Source organism: Enoplosus armatus, chromosome 21 (assembly GCF_043641665.1).
Source record: "Enoplosus armatus isolate fEnoArm2 chromosome 21, fEnoArm2.hap1, whole genome shotgun sequence".
NCBI classification, from domain to species: Eukaryota; Metazoa; Chordata; class Actinopteri; order Centrarchiformes; family Enoplosidae; genus Enoplosus; species Enoplosus armatus.
This window is the reverse complement of record NC_092200.1, coordinates 19,576,288-19,589,814: the sequence shown is the minus strand read 5'-3', so window position 1 is coordinate 19,589,814 and position 13,527 is coordinate 19,576,288. Positions and strand designations below refer to the sequence as shown.

Genomic DNA, 13,527 nt, shown 5'->3' with positions numbered 1-13,527 from the left:
GGGGGGGGGGGGTAAGAGAAGGAAAATTGCTGAAAATGTGAAAGGTCGGTGTATTACGTGTGTGATATTGTGGCGGTGTATCTACTCCACTGCAGATAGTTAAAGATGAATGAGAGAGAGAGAGAGAGTGTGTGTGTGTGTGTGTGTGTGTGTGTGCGCCAGGCAACAGGAAGAGAGAGAGAGAGGCGGGGAAAAAAATGGGACTCCACTAGGCCTCCTATATCCAGGGATAATAGAGCTGTCACAGTGTTTTGACTCAGGGCATTGATTCTGCCTTTAATTGCTTTAGGCCTCCGCTGGCTGGATGGCGGTCCGAGGATATTAAATGTAATGTATTGTTGCACTAGAACAGTTATGACACTGATCACACACTGATATGTACTCATGTGTTGTCAGTGCCAATAATCCTTTTATCGATCGGTGGCGGAGGGGGTGGGGGGGCCCGCCTCCAAACAATTACAGCGATTGTTCAGGGGCATAACTCAGACAGAACGGCGCTCCGTTTCCCCACCCAAGCGTGGACATTTTATTGAGCCAAACTTATAATTTCTTGCATCCCCGCCCGCCTCTGTTTTCAATATGATTCTCTGACTGCAGCCCAAAGAAGTAGTTACTGAGCTGTATCTTCAGTCACAAGTCAAGGATCAAATGCCAGTGGCGCGTGAAACCCTGGGTCCTCCCCGTTTGTCCTTTTGTCTACATGCCCCCCCCCCCCAGTCAGCCCTGTAATGACTCTGTTTGCCGAGGATCCCTTGGTATATTGACTAAAGCTGCGGACTTCTAGTCTGTTGTGTGGATTGCGAGTGAATGATGTCTGCCTGGAGCTAGGCAGAGGTAGCATTAGCCTCTTTAGCCAAGCAGTTTTTTTTTCCTATTCAACCACGATGACGAATTCTGTAATTAGTTATTTCAACCCGGACCAAAAGATCTTTGCAAAAGCGAAACAAGACACGTTTGTGCCTGAGCCTAAACTAACCATGACCATTGATAACAATGGTAAATCAAATCAAGTCATTTGAATCATCTTTGCAACATGTGGTTTGTCATGGTTTTGGGAGGCCCTGTCAAGTAATAAATGAATATGCTACGTGGGTCATCATTAAAGGCAACGCAAAGCCATGCGTTTTGTAGGTCTTGTTGCGACAGGTGTATCCAACGGTCGCCCGAGGTAAACCTGGCGAGTAAACCTGGCAACCTCAGGATTGTTGAGGTATTGCCGATGAATCGCTCGTTTACCGACCAGCTGCTAACAAAAAAAACAAAAAAACACACAACTTATTGAATTTTACGTTTACATTTCAACAAGGTGCCAAAAAGGACAGCGTTGGTGTTGTTTGAGGGCATATTCTTCCCCTCCTTTTGATGCAGCTATGCTAACAGTGCAACCCCCACCCCCACCCCCTCTGCTTCCAGGCTTGGTGCTAAGCTAGGCATTAACGTCTGTGTGTACAGAGATTGAAAATGATATTGATCTTCTCAGATCTCTGGGCAAGATGGCGATCAATGTGTATTCCCCAAAATGTTTAAAGCTGCGCTCGGCCATGTCTCACTTTAGCAGCTCTAAATGACAGCAGGAGATAGCAGCTGGTGTTTGAACATTTCGAATGGATTTTATCACCCAGAACTGGTTATTAAATGCCCCCCCCCCCCCCCCCCCCCCAACTAACAGTGGTCTTGTTTTTTGTTGACGCTGCTGCTTTCCTTAACTATGATTGGGGAAAAAACAAAAACTAAATTATGAGCTTCAGTGGGCGATGACATCGTCTTAAGTATCTGCATTCGTTTCTTTCAGTGACTGAGTTGAACCGTGCACTTCTTCTCACACCCTTTCTTTCTCTGAATGATCATGATTTTTAAAGCATTGATGATGTATTCATAATCGCTCAGTCCTACACTAAACTGTTTAGTACTGCTTTTGTCATGCTGCATTGGATATTCCGGAGCTCGTAATTGCTCTACACTGTTACAGGCTAATTGTTGACTGCAGTTAGCTAAGGTTAATGTAGCTCTCTGAATGAAGCTTCATATTGGTTGGGTTGTTGCACATTGCTTACAATGACGACAAAAAGCTGAGGGGGGCAGGGTAAGGAAGTGTTTACGCTGGAAAACTGACAAGGTTAAGTAGACTCAAAAATACTTGGTTTTTGACTGGAGTCTGGCATTGATGGACACTACTATCAACAACGCGCAACATAATTTGGGAAGCTACTAACAGCTGTAAGACATTAAACCAGGCTGGTTTGTATCCAAAGACAGACAGGCCAGACATCAGACAGGCAAGGCACGTTTGACGTAGAGGGCTGCACAACGCATTGTTGACATTTGGGAGGTCCAACAACCAATGATCAACTATTACCCATAACCCCCCCCCCCCCCCTTTTCTGCGTAGATCTGCAAAAGACAATTTTTCTGCATCTTTGCAGAATTATTATCATTTCCATTTTGAGAACATCTCAGGAAACTCATTGAAAATGGGTTGGTCTTTTTGAAATTCAGGCACATAGGTTAGGCAGGTCACCAAAGTCACCACACAATTCAACTGAGTTCAACTCACAGCAGCAGCACACACTTGTGATGGTGACTCCTGCTGGTGGTTGGCAATGCAAAGTGAACGGGACATTCTGAAATGGGAACCAAAAAAATGGTAAATAATGGTAAATGATCTCACTTATATAGCGCCTTTCAACCTTCACGGTTCCCAAAGCGCTTTACAGCTAAGTCTCATTCACCCATTCACTCACACATTCACACACCAATGGTGACCGAGCTGCCATGCAAGGTGCTGGTCTCCATCGGGAGCAACTTAGGGTTCAGTGTCTTGCTCAAGGACACTTCGACATGACGGGGGCAGCCGGGGATCGAACCCCCAACCCGCTCTAACCAGCTTTACCTCCCGTGCGACAGTGCTAACCACTGCGCCACCATGCCGCCCGTCTGGCGGTGACGAGCCTGGTCGTAACAAAAACCCCCAAAACACTAAGCTTAAATTGGCTAAAAGCTGCAGAGCTGGCTGTTACTTCCCAGTGGGTTAGCAGCAGTCGCAGCCCCCTTTTCAAATTACCATTTGAAATAATGTTAATATCAAGGTTACTCCCCACGGAGTTCTGAGCCGGTGTGTCAAAAGTCGACTTCAAACACAGCCTGACACAGGTCTCTGTTTTTTGTTTACTATATTGCTTTTATATAAGCTGGAATTAAAAAAATAACATGCCCCTCATCTGAGTCCTCACGTTCATCCCACTCTCAACGCCTCACACCTAATTTAAATAGCCACTTAAACCTCTCGACTCATCCTGTGGGGTGTTTTTTTTTTTGTTTGAATTACTTCAGTGTCTCCCCTTCGTCCAGAGCCAATAACGTCACCATGGCAAACGGAGCAACTGTCTCGGAAAACAGAGGCAAGAGAACGAAAAGGGAGAGGATGGCTGTTGATGTGAAGGGGGCAGAGGAGTTGTCGCTGGGTTGCATTCAGGGCCTGAAATTACGCATCCCCCAGATGAGGTGCCACAACGCTGACACGTGTGCCTGTCGAGGTGCCACTGCGGCACTGACAGTAAGTTACACAAACCACAATGCCTTTGCTCCCCGTGTCTGTGCGGAGAAAATTGGAGGAATAATTCAACGCAATAAGATAAGACGCAATCATGTCCTCCAGACCTTGTTTGCTCAAAAAAGCACAATTGCGGCGAATGAGTCGAGGCCGGCCCATAGAAACTGAATACTGCCACACTGCAGACATGTTATTGACAGGGCCCCTATCAGTCTCAGGTCAATGGGAGTCAGCAGACACGGGGAAGAAAGGGAGAAATTCTTTGCATCACATCATCAAGTGTGTGTGTGTCTGTGTGGAGGGATGGGGCGGGCGGGGGGGGGGCAGGAGGAATGACTGATTCAATATCCTCAGGTGGAAGCAGACAGAAAGCACTTTGGGTGAGTAAAGGAAGTCATTTCAAGCTGTCAATCAAAGAAAATTGCTGACATCTGCTTGGAGATGGAGGTATCAATCACCCAGAGTGCAGCGGGGTTTATACTGGTAATGCAGCGACATTAGACCCAAACTGGTTACAGGGGATCACTCTGTCCAGGAGGGAATTGGAGGAATTGGTCTAGCTGCAGTCAGCCTCCTTATTTTATTTAGTTAGGCAGGTCCTGCAGTCTTTTTACTTCAGATTTTTTTTTTTTGGGGGGGGGGGGGCACTGGCTGGAATCGAACCGGGGACTGTTGCGAGACTGTTGCAGTGTCCATGCTGTGTAATTGTGGTTCTCAAAGTTGGGTCCAAGGACTCCCAGGGGTCCTTGAGGGAAGGAATTCACTGTGATTCCATCCATAAGTAACACAATGACAGAATGTAAGACTATTTTGGTCATGCGTTTCATACACTTTCTGTTATAAATGGGGGTCCGTGGTGTAATTTGTGTCAGTTTAGGGTTCCTTGACCTGAAAAAAGAAAGTTCGAGAACCACGTCACCATTCGGCTACCATGGAGCTCCGGCTCCTGCCATCTGTTATCTACCTCCTTTTTTTTGTTCTTATAAATATTCAACATTATTGCTGATAGGTTGACACTGAACGTGTTCGTCATTTTTCGAACACCAGGTTTCCACACTTTCAAAACAGGCCCTAAGAGTCAGCAGCCACGCCAGCAGCTCTGTGGACTGTACTTCCGGCGCAGAGCTGCTTTGAGCGAAAAAAGCTAATGCCGGTATGCTACCGTAACGACAGTGACAATGCTAACATTTGTTAATTAGCACAAAATACAGCAAAGCACCACTGGGGGCCATTAGTCTTGCAGGTATTCGATCATAAACCAAAGCACCGGACATGTTGAAATCTGAAGATAGACCAGAAGATAGCGCCGGAGCAAAAACCAAAGTTATTGCAGTCCCATCCTTGGGCGGACACCAATGCGTGTAGCACATTTAATGGCAATCCATCCAGTTGTTTTTAATCCATCCAAATGTCAACCTCATGGCGGCGCTACAGGGAAAGTCAGAGGATCACCAAAGTCGTCAGGCCTCGGGGGGAACCATGATTCCACGAGGATTTCATGGCGGTCTGCTCTGCAGTTGAGATATTTCAGTCTGGACCAGAGTGGTGGACCAACGGACCGACCAACACAGACAGACAGCACCATTTATTATTAAATAATATATAAATAAATAACCTTGTAGTGTAATAGTGAAAAATGCCTCTTACATGATATATTTTGGCATTGGGCCCCTTCCTCCACAAGTTATAATGTAATGTAATGATGCAGGACCCCGTTGATGTTGTACTTTATTTGTATAAATTCTCACACAAATTTGCCAGTCATTATTAGTTGGCATTCAGTACCTTTTCCCTAACTTCCATTACAGTTAGGTGAATGCTTCAACTAACAACAAGAGGTTCAATCATGGGCACTTGACCGATGATTCAAATCATCGTCGTTCGCGGGGGCGGGGGTCCTGGTCTGAGGTAGCTGACAGTTTGGAGTGTTTTCTATTAACAGGGAAGTCCTTTATTTATTTATTTATTTATTTTTTGTTTGTTTGATTCGTTTCAATAAAGGACATACAAGAAAAAGAATTGTTCCACAAAACAGTGTGCGTTGCGAGTACTGTGAATAAAGTAAATATGCCCTGATAAAATGTAATGAAAACCATTAAATAAAAGTTTTTAAAAAATCAATTAAAACAACACATGAGATAGAATAATAGGAAAACGCTTGACGTCAGTGTTATTATTTATCTAACACTTTTGTGAGAACACAGAGGCCATTTGCTAATTTGATGCCTCTCTCCGTAGCGTTCATTAAAGAGCTCCGCCAGCGCCGCGCTTCCAAAAGCCCAATATTTACCTCATTATTTTCTGCATTTTCCGCATTTGTTCTACACCACATCAGCAGTCCCAGCAGCACAAACACATACTGGTGGAGATTTTATACATGAGATGAAGTAAACAAGCAGGAAAAGTTTTTAGTTTTTTTCTTCTTCTTTTTATTCTGCTGAAGTGAGCTAGTTAATGAGGCCGTTTGCTGTTTGTTGACGGACAGGTGGGAGGTTAAGGTACGGCTTCTGTTAAGATAAAATGACTGCGCGGCTCCCCTGGACAGTGCGAGGTGGCAGAAACCGCAATGCGTTCCGGCGGAGCTTTGTCGCCATTGTCTCTGTGTGTTTGACAAATGCAATTTTTGTTGTTAGTCACTTCTCTGTTGCCCATGTTCTCATTCAGTCGAGGTGAAGGGTTTGGGAAGTTACCAAGCGAAGAAATAGCCTTTTAAAACAAGAATATGAGGCTTAATACCCAGCTAGCAGCCAATAATGTGTCATGACAACGCCACTTTTTTAGGGCTCTATTTTTTCGTGGTGGCGCTACCAGCACTTGGTGTTTGCCCAACCCTGAAACTACGCCGGCCCATGGGGAGGAGAGGTTCAAATTGGATCTCAGAAGGGGTTCGTTTTCCTGGGTGGTCCGCCCAGAGTTAAACCCGTCTCGGCTTTCACAGGTCACACCTGGGCAACTTTAGCTCGTCGCTTGGCACACAGTGGTTCAGTTTACAGCTAACGGCGTGCTATCCTAGACCTTCAGAGCAGATTTGAAGTTTGTGTTGTGGCCAATTCAAAAGGGATCTCATCTCATTGGGTCTCATTCGTTGCCTGAACGTTCGCATAATGCGTTCAAAGTTTGGCCTGAGGGTGTAGAGAGGTAAAATAATGGAGAGTCCAAAATGCTGAAAAGGGGTCATCCTCTGCGGAGCACGCGTAGTGAATTTTATGGCATTCTTCCCATTGGACTTGAATTGTGCTTGGCCTGTAGGTGGCACCAGAGGAAAGAATTAGGATTGATGTCCAAAATGTCACAGAAATCAGTCATTAGATGTATTAGTCTCCTTGTCACGGACTTGGCAAGGAAAGCTCAGGAGAATCCCGAAATTTCCTGGGAATGCCTGGCCAGGCGGCCGCTGAGATGTCTCGCTGTGGACCAAAGTGTTGGTCAAGCCAACAGACGGACCAGTGGAGCTGTCACATAAAACGCTCCTTCTTTAATATTCAACGGGAGGCACTCAGGCTGCGCCGCTGCGGTGCCATAATGAATCAACGCTTCCACCATCACGCCATTAAAGTCAAACCTCTCCCGTCATAACTGCAAAACATCTGCAATACAGTTCATTTTTTTTCACGCTTTATTTCACTCCCTCTGCCCCCTCCCCTCCCCTCCCCTCCCCCAGCGGGCCACACCTCCCAACGTCTCCTGCCTGGCTGCTGCGACCGTTTACCTCATAAAATTGATTAAGACACTGGTGCCTGCCTGTGGGAGCGTTGGAGAGGGTGTCCGAGGTTGCTCCACAGATTGAAACGCTATTCATTACCCACAAGTAACATGCAATTAAACTTAACAGATAGATGGCCGTCAGGTTGATGAGCCCGGGATTTGTGGGTTCGAGCAGCTGGGGGGGGGGGGGGGGGCATAGCTGAACTGAATAGCCGAATGAAAGCTTTAGTACCGGCAGTAAAGGAGCGCATGCTCGGATGGATGAAAATGTTTTTTTCTTTTTTACAAATAATGTTTTAATGATGTGAAATAAGCCCGATGAGCACTTTATCCAGGGTGTTCATCCTTGCACGAGGAATTAAGCTCAGTTTTGGCAGTTTCCAAATCTTTTTTTTTTTTTTTTGAAAGGCGTGCGACGTCTAAGCGCGATTTCTCCCCTTGCATGCTTTCATTTCTCCCTTTTAACTTTGGGAAATTTTGTGTGATAACTATTTCATTACCTTCTGAAGTCAGGCATCTGAACTTCAAAGCTAATATGGATTCATGCCAAAGTATTCTGAAGAGACTCTCTCTCTCTCTCTCTGTCTCTCACAAACTTTTTTTTTTATTATTTTTTTTTTTTATTTGCTTAAAGAGGTCTATTGCTTATAGAATCAAAGCACCGCTGGAGCGCAGCCTCTCAATAATGCAGCACACACACACACACACGCACGCACACACACTGGTCCCTGGCTACGAGGAGAAGTGCAAAGGTTAAACCTCCAACCCCCCGGGACCAATTGTTAAATAACATTAACGTAAAGCACCTGCGGTATCATTACATCCATTTCCAGCGCGACCAACCAAGCAGCGCCGTTTCCCCACATAGACATCTCCATCGCCATTACTTGGAGCTTGCCCGAGGCATCACGCGGGTCCCCCCGTCACTGTTTTGAATCATAATTAAACCTGTGATTCAATATGGCGTCCATTAGTGCTCCTTGCGTGGGAGCAACAAAAAAGGAACTCCTGAATTTTGTGATTGATGTGCCAATTATAACTTCCATCAAACAAGATAAGGTCTTACACTGTTATTAGACCCCCGCATAAGTAAAAGCTATCGCATAATTAGGGCAATCATTCAACATGGACGTGAAGAAACAGAACGCCGAAGTAGATCATGACAAAGGAAAGGTCCTCTGGCTTTTGAATGTTTCGGGGCTCTGCCTGTAAGCTCGCTGGACCACTCTGGATACCGAAGGGAACTTAAAATCCCGACGATTCCCAGTCAAGCTCTGCCGGGAAGCGCCCGTTTTCCTGTGATTCCGAAGCGCATTCGTGGTCGTTTATTGGGATGGACGTTAATCAGCGAGTCACGCTGAACCTGAATGCGTGTACTCGTGTGTTATGGGTTCACATTTGAGTGCGGGTTTTTGACTCAAATCGCGGCAATCGAGGGGAAGCATACCTCACGGTTTGGAAGCATCCACTCCGGCGTGTACTAGCTGACCGGGGTTTTGGTGTTGTCAGTCTTTCCATGGCCCCCTGATCAGCAAAGTCAAAGTTCCTGACTGAATACAAATACACAACGTTACGCATTATAGCAAGCCGTGGATGGCCGAACAACATCTAACAGATGCAAAACTCATCCTCCATTTCATTCCTGAAGACACAGTTTTGCCCAATTTAAACCCCAACAGCGTACCACCTGATGACCTGGGAATGGGCTGGTAATAGCCATCAATTTATTATCTTTTGTGGGACAGAGAACTTTGTTCGGCAGTTGCTAATTTTACTCCTAATCCACCCCCTGAGCCTCTGCCTCCTTTAGTTTCTGGCGATGAAACTAGCCTTTGTTTTTCTGCAGCGGTGCCACCCGTCTGTACTTATTTTACACTGGTTTTGTCATGTAGTAAACACGCCGTGTACCTGACACTGCATCAGCAGTGTATTATTTATGATGGCCATCGCCGGCACAGTCTACGCTGCACCAACAACTAGTGCCCACACTAACATCAGAGGCCCTCAAATTGGAAAAACAACAGCAGCTGTGTTCAAAATTTCAAATTCCTCAAAAGTATCCATCAAAATCGGCCAAGTTAGTTTTAGGCTAGAACCGCATGCTTGGTTGTTAACGATGTTCAGGAGTTCTGAGATCCCCACAGTTCACTGACTGGTCCAATACATAACTGGCGGGGCTGAATCGGTTCTTGAGTGAGGACTGAGCTTGCGAGTTGTAGATTGGTGCATTACGCCTTGTAAGGCTCAAAAGTGCATTTAAATATGATGCTGTTTTTTGATGTTTATCCGTTAGCACTGAGTGCACATGGGGATTTAACAAGATGCTGCCATTATGAGGCAAATACCTGGGAAAAGAGCATTTAAAACAATAAAAAGGATTTACCTTCCTGAATTGAATTAGTTGTAAGGGACAACAATAGAACACAAATATCAGCCCTGTTAAGGGAAAGGCCACTCCAATCAATTCTGCATGCATTACGTAGCATAAGGCACTGAAAGGCGATGTTTAGCATGGATGGAAGTGCATTTATAGCAGCCCTGAAACCATGGCCAGCTTAACCTACTAGGGCCCTGGGACAAAAAATAGCTCATGGTCCTTATTGACTGTCCTGTTTTGTGTAATTTGGTTCAAAACAAGTTTATCGATGGATATGCACCATGTAAATCTTGATGCACGGACCAACTGAATGCAATGATTATGGGGTCACTGAAACCCCAGAGAGTCAGGGTAAAAGGTCTCGCAAAGACAGACAAATTGGGTCCAAAATGTTAGACCTAATTAGAAAACTAATTAGAAAAACTGGAAAAAAACTGAAAAAAAATACACCTGAATCAAAAGTGATCTCAGGGCAATCGGAACCGATCCAAATAGTCCCCGGAATCATCAGACCGGAAACCAAAGTGCAGCTGATAAACCATTCAGGTATTAAGAGATATTGACACGCAGACAGGACACCTGCGACAATACGAGATCCTACCTGACCTTATTAGAGTATAATTGGTCGATTGGACCCTTAAAAACCTCTTGAAGGATAGATTAAAAAAAACTAAACAACCGTGGACTGTCATCCAACTGTGAATTCAATAAAACTAATTTCACCAGAAGGAAATCATTAGGCACTTCCCATGTTTCAGTGGATAAACCGGCCATCTTGTTATTTCGTTGAACCCCTTTGTAAGAAAATATGAACACAGCTGAACATGTCCTGATCCACAAGAATCAGCCTAACCACTGGCCACAGATCCCTGCAAACCACGGCACTCCACATATGAGACATGGGACACAACAGAACACAAGGCCTGTTTTTTTGTCCGCACAGACAACGACAACTGCCAGGAAACCTCCTCAGAGAACAGGAATTCTATGAGCAGAACAGGGAAAAAAAATATGACGTATGAAGCTACCTCAGAGGAAGATATTTTCAGTTTTTGTTGGAAGTGATAGATGCTTTGCCTCTCTCCTCCCTTTGGTATCCTTTTGCTATGAAGCACCACGCATCAGCCTGGTTGGTAAACATGAGCACGCTCTGTGTGGTATACTGCAGTTTTAAGTGATCAATAGTGAAACATTTGCCCCTTTTGGGCGTTGAAACTGCATCTTGCAGCTTAAGCTGTCGAGCTGTAATATGCCATGTTAGCCCCTGGTGAAAGGTTCAGTTTGCTTTTTTTTTTTTTTAAAGCGACCAAAACATTTGGATAAAAATGTGCATGGCGTTTCATGCTCCCTCTTCTCCAGTCACTGTCAGACAGCAGATGTTGTACCCGTTGCTTTAGGTAGCGCTGCGGGACCCTGGAGGCACACGTCTTCACGAGTGGTGACTCTGAAGGGGCGTTGGAGGGGGGCTGGTGTCCTGGAACAAAATGGTTATGCACTTGATAGTGAAATTAACCTCCAAATCAGCCCTCTTTAAGTCATTTAGCATCTTTTTCTGACATTTTGTCACCTTCCGCGAATGCTAGGTTTCATAGTGGAGTCAGCATATCGATCACTTTAATTGCGTTTAACCATTTCACATTACATAAGATAAATGAATGGGCGTATTAGCAAGTGAGAAGTGAAATCTGATCAGATTCTACACAGCCATGGACCTTGGTAGAAGTATGTAGGTGCTGGCTGGCGCTATGTGTGACAACATTATGTGTCCTAGATCTGGAAAACACACAGAACACTGCACCCAAATCCGGTGTTGCGGTGGGAAAAAACACCAGACCTCCAATTCATTTCGAGTGCGGGTCGTCATTTTAGGCTGCGCCGGATTTGGGTCTGAAAGCAGCTACGGGGTCCTGCCCCCAAACAATCATGTGGACAGTGCTTCCCTCAACAGCAAAATAGTCTCACTCAAGGTGTTCCCACTAAACACGAATATTTCACCAATTGTGTGCACAGCATTTCCTCTTGCCTCTGGAAGTTCATCAATTTGGGCCACCCAAGAAGAATTTCCATCTATTTTTGCGTCCATTCTCGTCTTTGCATTGACCTCATTATCAGTCGTGCGTCCCCTGAAATTAGCCTCACATCCAGTATGACGTTACTGGATGTGTTAACGTTATGTAAATATCGTCAACTAATCTAGCACCTGCAGCAAGCTACGGTCAGATAGCCAAGGTTCAGCTCACCTGTAATTTTGCTATTAGGATATAAGCTTGCTCTGCGACTGACTGGCAGCCTGCCCAGGGTGTACCCCACATCTCGCCCAGTGTCAGCTGGGATCGGCTCCAGCCCACCATGACCCTCTAAACGGATAAGCGGTTATAGATAAGTGGATGGACGGAGGGGTGGATATAAGCATGTGCTGATTGCAACACAGTCAAGGTCCAGATTGACCCCTGGTCCAGGGCCCGGTTTAGGGAGGTTAATAAAAAAGACTTGTCTTGTTGACGAAACAACTTTGCAATTATTGAGCAGTTAAGCGCGATGATGAAACATGGGGGGGGGGCCTCGTCGAGAGCAGTGTTGTGCCGATGGCCTTGTGCTGCTTGCTACACACATCTTTGCGTAAGCTCGGGTAGAACATGTTTCTGAGGCCTTTGGTGAGACTGTGCAAGGCTGTTATCCATGTCTCTGGTAATTCTCAAAGTCACATTTGGTATTTTACCAGATCCCATGTTCAGTCTATCATCGACCCCTAACGGTGAGCTTACCGCCACTGGCAAAAATGTGCCCTCCTCTCCTTCATAGTGTAGTGAGTAAAAGTAGTGAACAAATCATGAGACATGATTTAGTGTACATTTCGGTGGGATGAGTGCGACTTGCTGTTTCCAGTGATCACCATTCCTCCAATTTCAAGCCTGATGTCCATATTCCCATAACAAAAACAGCCAAAAAGGTTTGAAGGTTTAAGATTAATTTGCTGTTTTTGTGACCACTTCTCTTACAAGTCGGGGGGATTTGTCATCTAAGTAACAAAGACTTTACTCACGTTGGTCGTAAAACCACATTCTGAACACCGTAGTTTGTCTGAACGCCTCTGCTGACATATATGCTGCTAACTGTCATGCGACCCTGATGCGACTGGCAATTGTGTGGCTGCATTTGTAATTGTGATCCAGTTATTTTCAAAGACCCTTTTCATGTGCTGCTCCTGTTATTGCACCACGCCCCCGTGGCTCTCTTTTAACAGTCTCGCACCATTACTGTACACGGGCTACAGCCATCTGTAATGCCTTTCAACACAGACATCTTCGTCTCCCAGAGTCTTGTGGGGTGGGCTCCAAACCGTCTTCGGAGTTTTTGTGAACTCATTAGGAGCCTATCCCGCTCACCTCAACGTGCTTGAACCATATTGTGGTATAAAGTGATAACATTGGGCTTTTTTTGTTCAATCGAGGTAGCTGCTATTATGATGTATTTGAAGAGAAGAGAAGAAGCTGATTGGATTCCTCGCATAAAGAGCAGGGGGTGCATTTGGAAGCTGGAAGGCTTGACGTAAAGTGCGGCTTGCCCAAATCACAAAGGCTAGAGAAAAGGCCTGCTCATTAATTGAGCTGCTGCGGTTTCCACCTTTTGTCCAAATTAAATGCTATTCTCCGTGTTGTCACTGATGGAAAAGTCCGTCCACAGGAGGAGAGAAATCTCAGCTAAAGGCTTCTCCTACACAGCAGTGAGCAAATGCACGGTCCAGATAAAACTGGACAGACCAGTGATGTCGCCTCTGAGGATTTCTGGGCATCGCAGTCATCAGTCGGAGCTGCCAATGCACAGAATAGCCTAGTTGAGCTTTCAAAACCAGACTAAAGCTGTCACAATTCAGCGTCCTCCTCAAATGTCACCT

General features: G+C 45.5%; 1 protein-coding gene across 1 annotated transcript in view; it reads left to right on the top strand.

Annotated features, from left to right (window-relative positions):
- The first annotated feature begins 3,364 nt into the window (after positions 1-3,364).
- The window catches only part of vstm2a (V-set and transmembrane domain containing 2A), a 32,609-nt gene continuing 22,446 nt past the window's right edge, over positions 3,365-13,527 (top strand). Inside the window, exon 1 of the mRNA XM_070928575.1 lies at positions 3,365-3,553. Coding sequence (XP_070784676.1) covers positions 3,365-3,553 — 189 coding nt within the window. The remainder of the gene's footprint in view (positions 3,554-13,527) is intronic.